General features: G+C 39.9%; 1 protein-coding gene across 3 annotated transcripts in view; it reads right to left on the bottom strand.

Moving 5' to 3' along the window:
- The window catches only part of LOC117305697 (sorting nexin-33-like), a 42460-nt gene that overhangs the window by 6004 nt on the left and 16551 nt on the right, over positions 1 to 19905 (bottom strand). For 2 of the 3 annotated variants that reach the window (XM_033790567.1, XM_033790568.1), the window contains 12 exons: positions 14954 to 15043; positions 13284 to 13316; positions 9341 to 9456; positions 8691 to 8787; positions 7937 to 8017; positions 7729 to 7773; positions 7032 to 7146; positions 5062 to 5192; positions 4537 to 4640; positions 3734 to 3837; positions 2940 to 3017; positions 1362 to 1391 (listed from right to left, as the gene is read on the bottom strand). In XM_033790567.1, coding sequence (XP_033646458.1) covers positions 1362 to 1391; positions 2940 to 3017; positions 3734 to 3837; positions 4537 to 4640; positions 5062 to 5192; positions 7032 to 7146; positions 7729 to 7773; positions 7937 to 8017; positions 8691 to 8787; positions 9341 to 9456; positions 13284 to 13316; positions 14954 to 15043 — 1024 coding nt within the window. Of the gene's footprint in view, positions 1 to 1361; positions 1392 to 2939; positions 3018 to 3733; positions 3838 to 4536; positions 4641 to 5061; positions 5193 to 7031; positions 7147 to 7728; positions 7774 to 7891; positions 8018 to 8690; positions 8788 to 9340; positions 9457 to 13283; positions 13317 to 14953; positions 15044 to 19905 lie in introns of all 3 variants that reach the window. The other variant, XM_033790566.1, reaches the window with a different exon arrangement.

Below are 19905 nucleotides of genomic sequence, written 5' to 3'. Positions count from 1 at the left end.
TTTTGAGTAGTTACCAATTGTGTCCACTGCCTTTAAGACTGAATGTCAAAGAAGTTGCAAGAGAATAAATAACCCCAAAAACCTTGTTGCACAAATGTTTGTGATTTCAGATGCCTAATAAAAGGCTTCATGCCTTTTGAGTAAAAATTATCTCTTTCTCAACAATAACTATGAGGAGAATTTGAAACTTTGCATGGTGAAAATACGATATGGAAAGTTTTGCAGTAACACCATGTAATGACTATCTCTAATGAGTTGGGGGTGGTTCTGAAAAGAACCGTTCCAGAACCGTTGGTTTCAACTCGACGTTTCGATCAGTATGCTCTGATCATTGCAAGGTAAAATTTGGACTGTTCCATTTCACTCGGCTTCGCCTCGTGAAATGGAACAGTCCAAATTTTACCAAAGAATGATCAGAACATACTGGTTAAAACGTTGAATTGAAACCAACGGTTCTTTTCAGAACCACCCCAACTCACGGTGTTACCGCAAACCTTTCCATAACAATAACTCTGTTACTTCAGAGGGAGCCGTTTCTCACAATGTTTCATACTATCAACAGCTCTCCATTACTCGTTACCAAGTAAGTTTGTATACTAACACCTACATTGTATTTTGAGTAATTACCAATAGTGTCCAGTGCCTTTAATGCAAGTCATAACCCTCTCTTAATACTCATGCATGGCGTCATATTTCTTACCCAAAATGAGGCTATATGTATAGGCGCACGTCTGCCAACACTTGCAGTGGCTGCACCTTCATGTATGGCCTCGTTTTGGGTTAAAATTGTGACCTACATATACACACCCATGAATAAATATTAAGAGAGGCATATTGTATCTGATTAGATTAAAATATTTTGGTTAAAAATGCCATGTCAGATTTTTGGCCCCAAACATTAAAACAAAATTTTGTTTTTGTATTTCAAAGATTACCACCCGCTCTAACAAAAGAAAGTTTAACTTTTACTTTTAATGGTCAGGATCCATGACAAAACATTTAAAACGTTTCTTATAAAACACATAAGAATTTGTCACGTGATAGCTTATTTTGAGCACTTTATTTCATTGCTACTAATAATTGGCGGACTTTTTCGAGCAATGGCTCGAATGAAAGCTTGTAACTTTCTCGACCCCCATCAAAGTACCTACTGAATTTTAAATCAAAATTTTAAGGTCAAATCGGCAAAAAATCTGACATAGCATCTTTAAAATATTTTGGTTAAGTTGGTCAGCCCTGAAACGTCCGCAAGAATCCATGAAAGGTCCACAAAAAGCTTGATAACAAAGTACAACGAAGGAAGAAAACAAGGACAGTGAGCGGAGATTGTGAAATGTGCGTGTGTGTGTTTATTACAGTACCTGGTGGAGGCCTGTCATCATCCAGCAATCCTGTATGTTCATGCATTGAGGTGAAGAATGAAATAATACATGGCCAAGATCAGTAATCACATGGAAAGGATTTAACCCTCCTACTCTTGGTACCATTAATCCATGATACATGGCCAAGATCAGTTATCACATGGAAAGGATTTAACCCTCCTACTCTTGGTACCATTAATCCATGATACATGACCAAGATCAGTTATCACATGGAAAGGATTTAACCCTCCTACTCTTGGCACCATTAATCCATGGTACATGGCCAAGATCAGTCATCACATGGAAAGGATTTAACCCTCCTATGTACTCTTGGTACCATTAATCCATGATACATGGCCAAGATTAGTTGTCACATGGAAAGGATTTAACCCTCGTACTTTTGGTACCATTAATCCATGCTACATGGTCAAGACCAGCCATCAAATTGAGAGAAGTTAACCCTCCTACTCTTGGTACCATTAATCCATTGACCAATATTTAAAAAACAATGAACTGCACACGTTGCGTTTGGTGTCACAACTGTGCTCGTTACACCATCATAACAACACACAGGGGAACATCTAAGGCATCTTCTCTTTCTTTTAAATTTCCGGTTTGCGCCATGAGCATTTTGTGTGATGGAAACCGGCGCATAATAAATATTCATATTTACATATTATTATTATTATTGTTACCCTCATGGCCTCAGTGTGTACATTGTTGCTTTACTATACCTCATCCTACGTGTTCAGCAACTAGGGGGTTGGGGGATTTGAGCTCATGACCTTTGAAATTCTAGAGCAGTGTCTAACCATCTAGACTGCCTGTTTAGCAGTTTGAATCCTATATTCATAAATACCTCAGACAGTTTCGCTATTCCTATTGGTGGAGAGCGCGTCACGTGGGTGTGTAACAACCTTTGTTTACGACCAATAAAAAGTGTTAATTCATGGGCGTGACACGCGACCTTGCACCTAATCTTTTAAGACAGTTTCTTCATTCCTATTGGTCAAGGGCAACGGCTAAAAACGGTTGTGCCACATCATGTGTAACGCGCACAGCATTCCCCCATAAGGAGTTGTTTACCCTAGGGCGACGAAGGGCTTTACCATTTCATAGCTGGAGGGGTGTTGTGTTGAAAGAAATCATTGAACAATTATAATTTTTGCATTTATTTTACTTTTTGACCAAAAAGTGTTGATGTTTTTGACCGAAAAGGTATTTATGAATGGGAATCAAAGTGTGTCGAATCGGTTTTCAACTAGTGGTTTAAACCCGCCGAGGCCTGGTTCTTTATAATTTACCTCGACTTCGTCTCGGTAAAATTATCAAGAACCAGGCCTCGTTGGGATTATACCACTAGTTGAAAACCTCTTCACCACACATTGATTCTCTTATTTAAGCAGTGGGTACTGCATTGATTTAATAGATGGAAATTTGCATAGGGAATAAAAAATGAGGTATGTTACTCGATGAAAGACAGAAGAGATGACATATGCAAGGGCCCTAATTTCAGAAACTTTCTTGAGGTTCATTTTGAGTTGACTTTGGAAAAAGACGGGGGAGGCCTGAACTTACGTGGTCTGGTATCCAACTCGAATGATTGCGCTAAGCCTGTAAAGCCCTGACCGACTTTTTGGTATTCCCTCTTAAAGGCTGTTGGAGAAAAGAACAAAGACAAAAATACATCAGTTATAAACTAAAGAAATACCTCTCTAGGCAAAAACAGTGTGAGGGACTCTGCCAAGAAACTGGTATTTCGTTTTGGTTGAACCGGGAAAATTAGAATGAAATGTGAAGCCAGGCTTTCTGCTTCTTCTCACCAATACACTCTTGATTTGCTGTGAACATAAGAGACATTCCAACAGCCTTATCCCATCCTACAATAGACTGTTTTAAGAGGAATACCAAATTCCTACCTCCAGCTTCCCTGAGTTACCTTCATCTTTAAAGGCAGTGGACACTAATGGTAATTGCTCAAAATAATTAATAAAACCTTTCTTGGTGACGAGTAATGGGGAGAGGTTGATAGCATAAAACATTGTGAGAACCGGCTCCCTCTTAAGTGATGTAGTTTTCGAGAAAGAAGTAATTTTCCACGAATTTGATTTCGAGACCTCAGATTTAGAATTTGATGTCTCGAAATCAAGCATCAGAAAGCACACAACTTCGTGCGACAAGGGTGTTTTTTCTTTTATTATTATCTCGCAACTCCGACAACAAAATTAAGCTCAAATTTTCACAGGTTTGTTATTTTATGCATATGATGAGATACACCAAGTGAGAAGACTGGTCTTTGACAATTACCAATAGTGTCCAGTGCCTTTAAGGCAGGATGAAACTTTGAATTTCAGAAATTAATAGATACTTACGTCCCAGGTGTTTCTTTGAGAAGTCATGGTAGATTTGGACTGCATTTGCTGTACTCGTCTCCATGCTCTTCTGAAACTTGTGAAAATTATCATGCTGCTTCTCGCTGCGTGTGGGAAAAACAAAAAATTCAAACTTTAAAACGAAATCTCAAGGCTTGACAATAAATTCTTGAATCCTCGGTCACAGAGGGAGTCGTAGTTTTAACCATACATGTAGCACGAGTTAAAGGCAGTGGACACTATTGGTAATTACTCAAAATGATTATTAGCATAAAACCTCACTTGGAAACGAGAAATGGGGAGAGGTTGATAGTGTAAACGATTGTTAGAAACGGCTCCCTCTGAAGTGACGTAGTTTTCGAGAAAGAAGTAATTTTACACGAATTTGATTTCGAGACCTCAAGTTTAGAATTTGAGGTCTCGAAATCAAGCATCTGAAAGCACACAACTTCGTGTGACAAGGGTGACTTGTTCACAACTCCGACAACCAATCGAGCTCAAATTTTCACAGGTTTATTATTTTATGCATATGTTGAGATATACTAAGTGAGAACAATGGTCTTTGAAAATTACCAATAGTGTCCAGTGTCTTTACAAAAGACGTCTGGGTACTGCATGCTGTGTGATAGTCGTCAGACTATCACACAGCAAACGATGCACTATCACACGGCCGCCGCTAGTGAAACTAAGACATATCATGTGACGCGCTCTAAACCAATGAAAAGGCAGAATATTTGTAAGGGGCGTTATAAAACTGTAACCACAAATACTTTGAAGTAACGGATTAAGTAATGTCTACTTACACCACAGCTATTTCAAGTGGTTTTTCTGGGGGTAGTATGGCTTGAAGGAAAGCGGCTCCACATTGCTCATCTTTTTCTGCTTTCCTCTTTCCTTGTTTCCATCTCTGAACAAACAAAGCAAAGGTAAACTGGTTTACTGAGGGTACATAACTGGTTACTGAAGGCATAAACTAGTTACTGAAGATACTAAACCAGTTACTCAAGATACTAAACCAGTTACTGATGGTACTTAATTACAGCTCATCAGAAAATAGAAAGATTGGTTAATTTTCGAGAACTTTCTGCAGAATCAGGTGTTAGCAGCTCAGGGCCCAATGTCATAGAGCTGCTTAAGCGCAAAATTTTGCTTAGGCAAAAAAATCCTTGCTTAGTAAAATCAGATTACCGGCCAAGACTCCACTCAATTGTTACGCTAAGTAAACAACAGCTAACTACCAGTCACAAGCAGTGTATATTGCATGAAATTTGGGCCAGTAATATGTGTAAAATAAGCGAGCTATTTTCGTGCTTTTCGAAGCATCTGACCTTGTCATCTGTGCATGAGAGGAAATGTCTGAAGACGTCTGCCTGTCTGATAACGGGATGAGCACACATCCTATTCATCCATCTTTGTAGTTGCTCCATCCTCTTCTCAATGAAGGACTCCTCGTATCGACCTAAGGTAATAATAATAATAATAATATATTATCCAGTTTTATATGCCACTTTATACACCAAAATTATTACCCTGATCACTGGGCCATTTCATTCCTTTAATAATAATAAGAAGAAGAAATGCTTATATAGCGCATTTCAGTACTGCAAGTACTCACAATGCGCTTTACAAAACAAATAAACACATTTAAACAATAGAAAGCAACAAATAAACTAAACAATGCAATATTACAAAAAAGATTGAGTGAACAAGTGAGTTTTGAGATGAGATTTGAAGAGGTCCGGGCTTATCTAGCGGGAAGAGAGTTCCAAAGGGTGGGTGCGCTGAAAGCAAAGGTTCTTTTCCCATACGTTTTAACCATTTCAGCTCTCAGCATTATAAGCTACATGTTGTGTAAGCCAACAAAAAGAACCATCTCTGCCCTCACAGGTACCCATTTACCCCTGGGTGGAGAGAAGCAATTATAGTTAAGTGTCTTGCTCAGGGACACAAGTGTCACTGCCGGGGACCCGAACCCACACTCTGCTGAACAGAAACACAGAGCTTGAGTTCGGTGCTCTTATCAACTCAGCAACGACAACTCCCCCCCCCCAGGTAAAGGTAAAGGTCACAGGTCAAATGTCAGAACTTTACATGTACTTGTCAGGGGGCTGCTGTGCATGGTTAAATCAGGGTTGTAAACTCGCAGTAAATACAGAATGCGCCCGTTAAAAAAAAGTAGCACCCGCACAAAATCTTGAAAATTACTTTTAAAATGTTTTAAAATGCATGTTATGGTTAGAAGGATGTTTGAAAAGTAGAACATAATGATCCACACAAATATGCCTCCAAATTGCATAGTTTTCCTATTAACATCAAAAACTAACACTGCACGCCAAATTGTGGAGTCAAATTTTGGACTCCACAAAATGGCCGACGTGATAGTTTGACAAGTCAAAGAATAAACACAACGTTTCGAGGCATATTTGTGTGGTTCACTACATTCTACTTTTAAAACAACTTTACATTATAACCATACTGTATATGCATTATAGAACAAATGGTTACAAACGCTTTTTAAACACCAACTAAACCTGATCCAAGGCAACGTATCCCTTTAACGGTCTCATCACAAAGAGCACAGACCAACTAAACCTGATCCAAGGCAACGTATCCCTTTAACGGTCTCATCACAAAGAGCACAGACCAACTAAACCTGATCCAAGGCAACGTATCCCTTTAACGGTCTCATCACAAAGAGCACAGAAAACGAGAAGGATAAAAATGCACCCCCTCGATTGGTTGAATTGCTCCATGCAGATAACGCCCACGCTTATTCAACCAATCGAGGGCGTGTATCTTTAAAGCCATTGGACCCTTTCGGTTCAGAAAACAAAATAAAAGTTCACAGATTTACAAATAACTTACAGGGTTTACAGAAGGCAATGGTGAAAGACTTCTCTTGAAATATTATTCCATGAAATGCTTTACTTTTTGAGAAAACAGCAAAACAATATAAATTCTCGTTAACGAGAATTACGGATTTATTTGAAACACATGTCATGACACGGCGAAACGCGCGGAAACAAGGGTGGGTTTTTCCGTTGTTTTCTCCCGACTCCGATGACCGATTGAGCCTAAATTTTCACAGGTTTGTTATTTGATATAGAAGTTGTGGTACACAAAGTGTGGGCCTTGGACAACACTGTTTACCGAAAGGGTCCAATGGCTTTAACACTATCTATAGCGTTCTCGTTATCGAGGCCAGTGTGACCGGTCCTTTAAGCGGTTGGGAGGGGAGGAGGAGTGAAGGGGCCGGGGAGGGGAGGAGTGAAGAGGGCACGGGAAGGGGTGCACCTACCTGTGACCTGTTTATCTGGGAGTGGGGGTATGCATACGAATGTGAATTTATCTGCTAGTCTTTCATACAGCCAGTCAAAGTGTTTATACCGTCTACTGACTTGGATGCCTGTGTCCTGTAAAGAAAAACAAGAAGAATAAAAAAAGTTCAGACCTATATTTAAAAAAAAAACGTCACCCACAACAAATACCAGACTGCACTGTGCTTGCCCTGTGGTTCCCTTTGCAAAGTTCCAATACAAATTTACATGTTTATGCCCCTTGAAGAGTGAACTTCAACGCATGCTAGTTATTACACCTTGATTCATATAAAGTTAAATATCTATTTATAAATACCTCAGACAGTTTCGCTATTCCTATTGGTGGAGAGCGCGTCACATGGGTGTGTATAAACCTTTGTTTATGACCAGTAAAAAGTGTTGAAACATGGGCGGGACACGCGCGCTTGCACCTGTGCTTATAAGCTGTTTCTTCATTTCTATTGGTCGAGAGCAACGGCCGGGACAGTTGTGCCACATCACGCGATACGCGCACAGCATTCCCTTATACGGGGGTTGTTTACCCTCTATGAGAGTTGCTTAAGCAATAAGTAATGCTTAACAATTTTCTGCCAAGCAGAAATAAGCAGGATACCAGTCACAAGTTGTACATGTGACAAAGCAGTTTGGCTGGTCCCCTTATTCTGGTAAGCAACTTACGGATGGTGTTATCTGGTAAGCAATGAAGCTTTTAATTCCCTTCATCTTGCTCTCTTTCTTTGCATTAAATAATGCTTAACAATTTTCTACTAAGCAGAAATGTGCAGGATACCAGCCACAAAACGTACATGTGACATAGCAGTTTTGCTGGTAGGCAACTTACGGATGGTGTTATCTGGTAAGCAATGAAGCTTTTAATTCCCTTCATCTTGCTCTCTTTCTTTGGGTTCTTGATTTCGACTGACACTGGCATCCCTGGATCCTCCCACACTGGGCCTTCACTGTTCTCCTATCGGTCAACAAGATACACAGTACATTATAAGTAGGATTTGTAAACTTTGCATGGTGGAAATACGATATGGCAAGGTTTGCTGCAAAAACACCATGCATATATATATAGTTGACGCTACTCGGGCCGAACTCGGCTCGAGACGTTGTGACCATGGCTTTGTCCAATGTTAGAAATTTGTCTCTGCCATCCAGGCAGATCCAGGGCATCTTGATCGTGTTGTAGGTCGGTGGTGTTGAGGTCGTCTATAAGCTGTGATATGTAGGTACAGCGGAGGCTTCCACCCTGTCAAAAGGGTTCAGATGGCTGGTTTTGTGGATTTACAAAGGTAGCGAGACCATGCAATGACTATCTCTAAATGAGTTTGGGTGGTTCTGAATAGAAACTTTGGTTTAAACCCTTTTCAGACTTGGGCCAAAAAGACCAAAACATGTTTAGCCTTCTTAAAAAAAATAAATAAATAAAAAACAGAAGGAGGAGGAAATACTATTTGTAAAGGTTTCAGTAACACCAATTAATGACTTTCTCTAATTGAGTTGGATTGGTTCTGAAAATATCCGTTGGTTTCAACATCTTCTGGAAAAAAAAAGAAACAGTTACTTGTCCTAACTCGAGATACGAAGAGTCTTAACTCTTTGTGAAATCCACCCCTGACTCCTACTACAGTACTTACCACTATTCTGACTTCTACACTTGCAGAGACGCCTTTCTTTGTTGATGTTCCCATAAGATATGCTTCACCTCCAGACTTGGCAAAAATGGAAAACCGACTGCAGAGGAAAAAAAGAGAAAAAAAATGCAACATGACTGCCACCATTTCAAGATGGCCATTATAATAAAAAAAATGTAATAAAGAAAAGGTTTGTAAAAAAAAAAAATTCACCACAAGTACAGTTTATTTTAAAGGGAAGATATACGTTTGGTAATTACTCAAAACAAATATTGACTTAAAATCTGACTTGGTAAGGAGCATTGGAGAGCTGTTGAGGGTTTAAAACATTGTTAGAAACGGCTCCCTTTGAAGTAGCATAGATTTTGAGAAAGAGGTAATTTCTCACTAAAATAATAAAAAACTTCTAGCTACATGTAGTTGTTTTTTTATTCCTAACTGAAAGCACACAAATTCGTCCAACAAGGGTGTTTTTTCTGTCATCATTTTCTCGCAACTCCAATTTTATGCATTTGTTGGGATACACTAAGTGAGAAGACTAGTCTTTGACAACTACCAAAGGTGTACCTTCCCTTTAACTCACAAATATAGCTTGTTGAAATCCCAAGACTACTTGGCCACGAAACGCCATAAGTAAAAGAGAGTGTCTTTACCTGGTAAAATTCTTCTTAACTGTTCCTGTTGACTTCAAGGAGGCTTCGTTGTTTCTTTTGTACTGCCGGTTGGGTGCAGATAGACCGTAGTTTCCCGAGCCATTAACGCCTTGGTCCTAGTTAACCAACAAAATAACATCAGGAATTGTTCAAAAGGGAATTCTTTAGGGGGAGGGGGAGATAATAGAGGGAGGGAGGGGGGCAATGCAGCGAGTGGATAATCAAACACGTTGCCTTGGATCGGACGAGTTGGTCTATAAAAAGCGCTTGTACACGGTTTGATATAAAATGTATGTTTAGGAAGATGTTGTAAAAGTAGAATACAATGATCCACACCAACATGCCTCGAAATTGCATGGTTTTCCTTTTACCTCGTCGACTAACACAGTCGGCCATTTATGGGAGTCAAACTTTAAAGGAAACCACGCAATTTGTATTCTACTTTTAAAACATCTTTCCAATCATATGCAATTTATAACAAACGGTTACGAAGGCTTTTTATAGACCAACTTGTCCGATCCAAGGCACCGTGTTCCTTTAAAGGCAGTGGACACTATTGGTCATTACTCAAAATAATTATCAGCATAAAACCTCACTTGGTAATGAGTAATGGGCAGAGGTTGATAGTATAAAACATTGTGAGAAACGGCTCCCTCTGAAGTGACGTAGTTTTCAAGAAAGAAGTAATTTTCAACGAATTTGATTTAGAGACCTCAAGTTTAGAATTTGAGGTCCGACATCAAGCACCTGAAAGCACACAACTTTGTGTGACAAGGGTGTTTTTAACTTCATTCATATCTCACAACTACAACGAAAAATGGGAGATCTTGGAACGCTACGTGGCAAAAGACTTACCAGGTAAATTTCCTTTGTTTACGTAGTTCTGAGCATGCGCACATTACAGAGATCAATGTATTCTACCCGGTAAGTCTGCTGCCATTAAGCGTCCTAAAAGTCTCCCATTGAGCTCAAATTTTCACAGGTTTGTTATTTTATGCATATGTTTAGATACACCAAGTGAGAAGACTGGTCTTCGACAATTACCAATAGTGTCCACTGTCTTTAAAGGAGAAAAGGTGGCAGTCCTGTGAGATGTTATCATGCATGATTGGCAGGCTTCATACTTAATAGACCTCATGCACCTGACGTCGTTTCAGTAGTGTGCCCTCACCGAGAGGTCAAAAGGAGGCTTTTGATTGGCCAATACTGTCATCACAAGCTAATCTGTGCATTTTCATTACTTCATCACCGTTTTCCTCTAACGTGGCGGCTGGATAATGTCAATGCATAAGGTCCACAGACCCCTTGCATGCGACGTCACACCTTCGAAAAACGCCCTCACTCGGGCCAAAAAGCTTCACACTTGGGGTCAACATGATCAAAAGCACAAATGTAGCAAATGATTGGATGATAGCTGTCCTTTGTGCATGAAAACGTGCACGTCAGTGTAGTGTTTTGCGTTTTGCTCGACTAAAATTAATAAAACAAGTATGTCTAACAATATGTCATTAAAACCAATCAGTATAATGCGTGAAAAGTTCCCTGGAAGTTTTATTGCAAATTTCACTGGAGAAATTCACTGAAAATTTCACTTACATTTTAAGTTTCTAAGATATATGCACTCAGCCAAGATGTGTCCAGGACAAAGAGTTTAAAACCACTGATGGTACTATTACACGTACACGTACATGTATGCCAACAATTATTAGCATCAACTATTCCGGTGATGTGTCAAAGATAGTCTTGGTTCAAATAGAGGCAGTATTAATTTAGCTGAGTTTTCCGAGGGCAAGCAAATCGGCATTCAGCCTTAAGTAGGAAGATACAGATTAAAGAACCACTATCTTACAGTGAAAACAAACAAAATAAACAGGAAATATCATACCACAAACATGACAAAGAAACACTAAAAGTTCATGGTGCAATGTTAATGTCTATCCCATGCATGACGGCTAATTCAAACTTCTTAAAAAACAGGGTCCAGCGTGTGGAGCCCCTCCTTGCCCATTGCCACCAAAGTGAGGTTGTTCAACACCATGTGCTTCACAGTTCTCCTCTATGGATGTGAGTCCTGGATGGGTCGGCTCCAAAGACATGGAAAGTAAAATAAATGCTCTCGCTACCTCTTGCTTTCAACATCATTATGCTCAACATCAAGTGTACCGACCATTTCACCGATGCCCCCATCTACTCTATGACAAGCTCAAACCCTCTTGTGAAGCATGAAAGAGAAGTCGACTGCTCAAGTTCTTTGGTTGCGTATTTGCAATGCGGGATGACGAACCCGTAAAGACAAACGCTCTATAAACACCAACCTACGGGTAACGAATTGGAAAAAAAGCGTATCCCTAGGCAACTCTACAACTGGTTACCAACCCAAAGGAACATAGACCAGACTGCCCTATGAACATGGAAAATTGTAATCAAGAGGGACCTCTCCAGACTGGGCACTCGGTGGTCTGTGGAGGAGGCAGAAGTGGCAGCTCAAGATCGGTCTATTTGGAAGATTCTCACAAGTCAGGCAGCCGGTGCAACTCTACAACTGGTCACCAACCCATGGGAAAACAGACGAGGGCGCCCTAGGACATCATGGAAAAATGTAATCCAGAAGGACCTCTCCAGACTGGGCACTGGGTGGTCTGTGGAGGAGGCAGAAGTGGCAGCTCAAGATCGATCTATTTGGAAGCCTCTCACCCGTCCGCCAGCCGGTGTTCAAGGCCTGCTTGGAGATGGTGACACGACCAAATCTCAACTTTTGCCTAAGATCGCGGTAATTGGAAGAACAGGTCGGCACCTACACCACAGCCGAAGGCAGGCCTCGAAAAAACCCTCAGCACCCGCAGCAATTGGCGTGGTGTCCTGCGCCTTTGCCTTGGTGCCCTCTGCAAGGTTCCAATACAAACTTACACTTTCCTCATAGATAGAGGGGGCCCTTACCGAAGGAAACATTGCTGTGCGGTGCCCCTACAAGAGCGAAGTTCAAGGCCAGCGAAGGATGATGATAAAAACGATTCTGATCTTTATAACTTTTTACTCACGCTCTGAGAACAACCACTTGTAACACGATGCTAAAACTTTTAAGTTTCCACACGCCATGCAGTCCTCAGATTTCGCAGTCATGTACATGTCATAATGCTATACCCAGACACCAAGGCAACATGCAGTCTAAGTAACTCCTGTTACTCACAGAGTCATCTGAGTCGTCGAAGTCGTCGAATGTGCTCGAGCTGTCCGCGCGTGTCATCTGCCGCTCGGCTCCCCCGTACTTGGCCTCTTGAGGTGGGGCGGTCGGGGGGGTCAACTCCAGAGGTCGGGTGGCGTCCCGGCGCCTCATGCTACCCGTCTCCCGGTTCTGGAAGGTTGACAGCAGTTTGGTGGAGCGGGCGTGGCTGTTATGAAACGATTTACTCTTGCCTATAGTCGCAGTCTGGTGGGTGTTAGAGTAGATGGGGTCAGCTGGGGACTCCGGAGATGACCCGTTCCGAGTGGATTTAGTCAGCCAAGGTTTGCGCAAATCCTTAGGCGGCATGCGCCTAGGGCTTGACTCTTGCTGCTGAGTAGGGGGAAGGTCATGCAGAGAGGTCAAAGGTGAAAGGTGAAGCTATAGAGGTTAGAGGTTAGAAGGTGGTGCAAAGGAAAAATGCAAAACAACTACAGGATGGTCAAGTTTCAAATGAAAAAAAATTACCTTTAGAAGAAAGTCAAAATGTAGGAAAGGAAAAACATAAACAAACTACGAAATCACTTCAACTACATTACATAACTAGAAGGTCAAAGGTTACAATACAAAACCAAGGCAATGACTCGGGGCAGATGAAAGTGATTGCCTCCATGAAGAATCAAGCCTGTGTTACGATATACCATGCAGTACCCACAACATTAAGATACGGTGGTGTTATAAAATATAGTGTGGTGTTTTGTTGTTGTTGTTGTTTGTGTTTACCTCCGGTGATCCTTGCTCGTCATAATAACCATCCTGATGAATTGGCGTACACAGACAAATATAAACAATATTTTGAAAATATTAACTGTGATTATATATTAACTCGTGATGTGGCACTCTTGGCTCTGCTTTCATTCAAGTAGGAACAGCACATTGAAAAAAAAAACACGCTTTCTTCAAATCAATATTTTGATAATGAGTGATTGGTCGATTATGAAAACAACCATAGACTTTATTATTACAGAATTGTTCAGTCAATTTCCACCGAAGTTTATTACTTCACATAATTTTTCATGAGGAAGATATTAGTTTGAGCTTGCCCATTCATTGATGTATGCAGTCAAGCAAAAGAATACCCTTTTTGAGATCATTATGGCTGGTAGACGTGGCTTGCAGCCAAATGCCCATAGCAGCCGTAAGCGGCTTGCATCCAAATGCCCGTAGCAGCTGTAAGCGGGTTGTAGCCAAATGCCCATTGCAGCCAGAAGCGACTTGTATTCAAATGCCCATAGCAGCCGTAAGCAGCTTGCAGCCAAATGCCCGCAGCAGCCGTAAGCGGCTTGTAGCCAAATGCCCATTGCAGCCGTAAGCGAGTGTAAAGCTAGTGTAACATCAAGGGGGCTTGTAGAAAAATGGCAATAGTGGCTGCTAGCGGCTTGTACCAAAATGCAATTTAGCAAAATAAATGTTCAAGTTCAGAAACAAAAGCAATACGCTCTACTAATAAAGCATCAAAGCTTTCTATGAATAGAAAATAAAATCGAAAGTTATAGCAGAAGGAAAGTTTGTGGGACAAAGCTTGAAGCCTATGATTTTCCGCGATCGCGGAAAACAAGACAGAATTCGCAGAATCCGCCCTTTGAAACGGAGAAAAGGATTTCAATTTGAGAAAAAAAAAAAAACGAATTTGCACTTTTCTGAAACGGAAAATCATTGGCCCTAAGTTGTGGTCCTCTCTATAAAAAAAAAAAAAAAGAAAAAAAAAAAATGGATTTATTAGGAAGGTTTTTGCTTCAAGCCAGCCGGTAAAAATAAAAATAGCAAAAAATAAAATTCATATCATCAATATAATTATGTTAATGAAGCACTGTATACTCAGTAATTTCGTGAGTTCTGTGAAAACAGAATCCACAGGCAAATCACTTGGGTGGGATTCGAACCCATGACCTTGGGCCTGACCACTGCTCAAGTGTTTTGCCTGTGTTTTTCTTAAAGGATTTGGGTACTTTTTCAAACACGTCCACAGATTTACATTAAACTTACACGGTTTGAAGATACATAATGATAGCAGAAAGCTTCCCTTCAAATACATGTATTACTTACTGAGGTGCTGTAGTTTTTGAAAAAAGATTTAAACAAGTTAAAGAATTTTGTTTCAAATTATTTTAGAATTTAAAAATGTATTATCCAGTTAAGATAATGTTATGGTATACCACAACTGGTTAACACGTTTTTACATGCTAGAACTGTGATGAAAAATATTTTTGTGACATTGTTTTACTCATTTCTCAAAAACTACCTGACTACAGCACCCCAGTAAGTAGTATTTCAGGGAAGTTTCTACTATCAATATCCTCAATCTGTGACGAACCGACGGCCGAACGAACGGGCGAATGAATAAACAAAAAATCAAACAAACAAACAAATGAAAGTATTTTGATTGTCCTTACAGGTGTCGAATGTTCATCCCAGTCGTCATCGTCCCAATCTTCATCGTTCCCAACGCTGTCTTGATGTGGAAGGCCCGATGAGCTGACAACCTGGGAAGGAGGATAACAGACAAATACCATTCAGTTTAATACTGTTATTACAACCTTGTACACAAGTAATATTGACCCCCCTTGCACGCATGCACACGCCGTGACTGTGCCACGCTCACCGTTTCGGTGGGCAGTAGTAAAGGCTGCGTCACCTACAATGCACAACGCACAGTGACATTGACAACCAAACTGCCACATCCAAGATTATTCTGATAATAGATGTTAAATATGATCGGGGATAAAGAATACTAATTTTGGTTTAACCCTTACACCAACATCACTGTATTCTCAGCACCCCCGCCCCCCTCCCGAGTCTTGATCTAGAATGTCAAGGGCTGTGAGTTTGAATCCCACCAGAGTAAAAATGCCTGTAATTTTTTTCACAGGACTCGGGAAAGAACCGGGTATACAGTGCTTATAAAACATAAGTGATAAGGGTAAAACCAAAATTAGTATACACTAGTAGTGATAACTGATAACATGACACAAATGCCCCCGTCACACCAGCCTAAGTCAACTGGAGAAGGGGTGGGGGAGGGGGGGGGACTAGTGCCCCAGGAATCCCTCCCTCTTGGGACACATGGCCCCTCCCCCTCCAAAAAAGACTACGCTACTGGAAACACACTGGGATGGAGGGTCGCATGACTGTTGAAAAGCGGAGAGAAATCAATCAATGGAAAAAATGTAAATGGAAGACCTATCAACGAGAGATTTGGAACTTAATAATAATTTTTGGGGCTAATCATCCTCACTCGCAGCTAAGAGCTGAGTTGCGAAGGATGCGGCTACAACGTGTTCGAGAAGTAGGCATGCAAGGGCGTCTTTGGCAGCCAGCCACATCAACCCGTTGTGATCACGAAGCACAGCCAGAGATCGAAAGTGTTTGATTTTTCCCGAGGGAGGAAAACCGGATGGTCTGGAAAACCCTTGTGGCACAGCAGAGAGCCAACGCAACTCAACACGCATGCGGCCCTCTGCCAGGTATCGAACCAGGATCACCTTGGTGAGAGGCGAGCGCTTTACGCACAAGCCAACCATGCCACCCCCAGTATGAAATGTTATGAGGACGTGAATGTGTGTGATGTGACTAGTGGCATAACAAAGTACATGTAGTCGTTTTCATAAATGAGCCGAGCAGCACATTTTTTTTTGAATTTTTGACCTTGGGTCAAATCATAAAATTATGCTGCGGTCAATGAATTTAGATTACAAATGTACGTGGAAGTTTACCGTTTTGCAGATATGGTTGGGCGAAAAGGTGAGTCAAATGAAGACCAAGTTGGCCAAATGCAAACCAAATAATACACACATTACAATAATTTTTGAAATAAAACTGTAAAAAAAAAAAAAAAAAAAAAAAAAAAAACATGCTTAAAAGACATCTACATAGCTCTAAGACCACAATCAAAATGAGTTGACACAAGTGTCACCACCGGCATGACAGGAATTCAAAAACCACAATCTGAAGACTTAGAAAACACAATTTTAGCCTGTCAGCATAAAAACTTGCTAAACAGAAACTGGTTACCTGTCAAAATTCAAAACATTTTACATTGGTACAACTGGTGCCCCACTCATGTTATGCTTAGTAAAGAAATTTGCTTAGCAGCATTTTTTGCTTTAAAGGCAGTGGACACTATTGGTAATTACCCAAAATATTTTTGGCATAAAACCTTACTTGAAATCAAGCATCTAAAGGCATACAACTTTGTGTGACAAGGTTGTTTTTTATTTCATTTTTATCTCGCAACTTTGACGACCAATCGAGCGCAAATTTTCACAGGTTTGTTATTTTAGGCATACTGTATGTTGAGATACATGTACACCAAGTGAGAAGACTGATCTTTGTCTTTTCACATTACCAATAGTGTCTCTTCCCTTTAAAGCCATTATACACTTTCGGTAAACAGTATTGTCCAAGTCCCACACTTCCTGTATCACAACTTATATATAAAATAACAATCCTGTGGAAATTTAGGCTCAATCGGACATCGGAGTCGGGAGAAAATAACGGGAAAACCCACTCCTGTTTTCGCGCGTTTCGCCGTGTCATGACATGTGTTTATAACAAATCCGTAATTCTCGCTAACAAGAATTTATATTGTTTTGCCGTTTTCTCAAAAAGTAAAGCATTTCATGGACTAATATTTCAAGAGAAGTCTTTCACCATTACCTTCTGTAAACCCTGTAAATTATTTGTAAATCGGTGAACTTTTTTTTTCTTCTTCTGTACCGAAAGAATCCAATGGCTTTAAATAACAGCTTTGTGAACTTGGACCTACCTGTACATGTACAACTGGAGTCTAATGCACAGAGTCTCGTCAGGTTATCTACAAGAATTATCCATGCATGAAAATTGGAGTGTGACAAACTCCATTCTTGTGTGTTACCTTTGAACGACTGCCTGTAATTTGACTCATGTGGCATTGCCCTTATGGGTTGTGTTACAGTGTGCAACCAGACAAGGTTACACATTATATTGGCCCTACATTACCGTATTCGGGTCAGTGTGTGGTTTAACGATACACATGTCTTTGCTATAAATAATTCAATTCAATTCAGGAATAAATTTATTTCCAAACTCTCATATGAGAATAACAACAATTACATGTATTGCGGAGTAATGCAAAACATTTCTTTAAGTAAGAGTAAACATGAATAAATAAATAGAGTTTGGGGCCGTTTTGGTAAGCATAAACTTGTAAAAAAACAGCCAGACAGACAATAAAATGAGACAACCAGACAGAAAGATAGACAGACAGACAGACAGACAGACAGACAGGCAGACAGACAGACAAAAAGGACAGATGAACATAATACATGACACAACAAATTCGTAATAGAAGTGACAAGATGGCAGAACAGTTAAAGCTGAAAATAAATAAGACAAGTATTGAAGAGATGGATGTGGTCTGATTATAATAATAATAATAAGACATTTGTAAAGCGCCTAATGCAAAAAGCCTCTAAGCACATACATAAAGAGAACAACAAAATAAACAATGAGAGAAAGATACAAGATACAAAATAAGCAAATTACAAAAAAGCAGCTACACGTGTTGATTTTCATTATTTGGGAATTAGGTCTTGCTATTTATTCTTCTGTCAGGGAATAGATTTCAGAATTCTGGGCGGCAGCTTTACTGGAAGAAAAAATGTCCTGGGCAGACTGGAAATCCGCCAGGACTACGACTTTAGCTTAGTTGAACAAGGAGACTTCCTGTTATTAACTTCATCGCATGGAGCAAGTTCTTAATTGTTGGTCTCAAGATTTCAGCTATGCCAGTATAAATTTTATAACAAACGGTTACAAACGCTTTTTATAGACCAACTCCGATCCAAGGCAACGTGTTCCTTTAAAACATAGACACGACTGGTAATACATAGAAATCAATGGAAGTGATGAGCAGTGTACACCAGCAGCTGTGTTAACATGTTGTGATTCTAATAAGAGTCTCACACAGACTCAACCCTTAAAAATAAATCAATAAAAAAAATAATATGTAAGAGTAATATTATGTTAAGGAGAATAATCGAGAAAGTGTAGATTCGTGAATAGAATGTACGAGCAGAAGGCGTGTACATTCTACTCACGAATCTACACTTTACAGTCTATTCTCTGATTTGAACTATATCCCCCATTGGTTATGAAACAGTTTCACTGAATATCATAAAAGAAGTTCATCAGGCTGGTAAAATATCAACTTATTAAATGTATTTTCTAAGAAACACAGCCAAATACTCACGTAATTTTGTTTACGTTTCGACTAGTTTCACTAGTCATCCTCAGAACGAGGCACCACCAGTCAGTTGGTGGCGCTGTGTTCTGAGGATGACTAGTGAAACTAGTCGAAACGTAAACAAAATTACGTGAGTATTTGCCTGTGTTTCTTAGAAAATACAATTAATAAGTTTCACTGAATTGCTTAATAGTACCAACCATAGTTAGTCTACCTAATTTTGTATAAGTTACAAATATACAGGCATACTTTTAGTACTTGCAACCTTGTCGAGTACAGCGTCAGGTTGCTCAGCTTTCAATAACTTGTGTATACTAATGTGATTTTTCTCAAATGGAAAATGTTTTTGTAAATAGAAAAACATATTATCAGCTAATGTATGTTTTGTTGCACTTTGGTGCTATCTTTCAGTTTGAAAAGAAAACTATTTACTAAAGTTTGTAATTCATATACACTCAACTGTAGATTATTTTATGAGAAGTGTAGATTCATAACGAAGTGTAGATTCATAAAAATAATCTACACTTTCAACAACACAGAAATAGTTTAAACTAAGGAGAATTGACGAGAAAGTGTAGATTCGTGGATAGAATGTACGAGTCGATGGTCGAAGGCGGGTAACCTGATGCTGATGTATTGGTAATAAAGGTTGAGCCAATGTTACCGGTGATGAAGGCTGTGGCTTTTTTTTATATTATTTTGTTTACAGCTTTGTAGAGGTGCTGGTCACCTGCTCCTCCTCGCCACTCACTGGCTTGATATTTTTAAGCTATTTTGATTGATTGTTTCTTTATGTATCGTCTTGTATATTTATATTTTTATGCCAGTCTAATAAAACAACAACTAGATGGTCCCAAGGATTTTTAGAAGGAGCGACGTTCTAAAGACAGAACATCCATCAAATGTTACATCCACTTTCTAGATATTGGACATGCTCAAAATCTACCAACCATCTCGCAACCTTCGTTCTGTAAACAAATATCTTCTTCAAGAAATCAAGTCTCATTGAACCTGGGGGTGCTGCAGCACCACTTCTCTGGAATCAACTACCTTTTCACATCAAAACATCCACTTCTATTCACTCTCTCAAAACATCTCTCAAAACACACCTCATGTTAATAG

This window comes from Asterias rubens, unplaced genomic scaffold (genome assembly GCF_902459465.1).
Source record: "Asterias rubens unplaced genomic scaffold, eAstRub1.3, whole genome shotgun sequence".
NCBI lineage: Eukaryota > Metazoa > Echinodermata > Asteroidea > Forcipulatida > Asteriidae > Asterias > Asterias rubens.
This window is presented reverse-complemented; position numbering and strand designations above follow the sequence as displayed.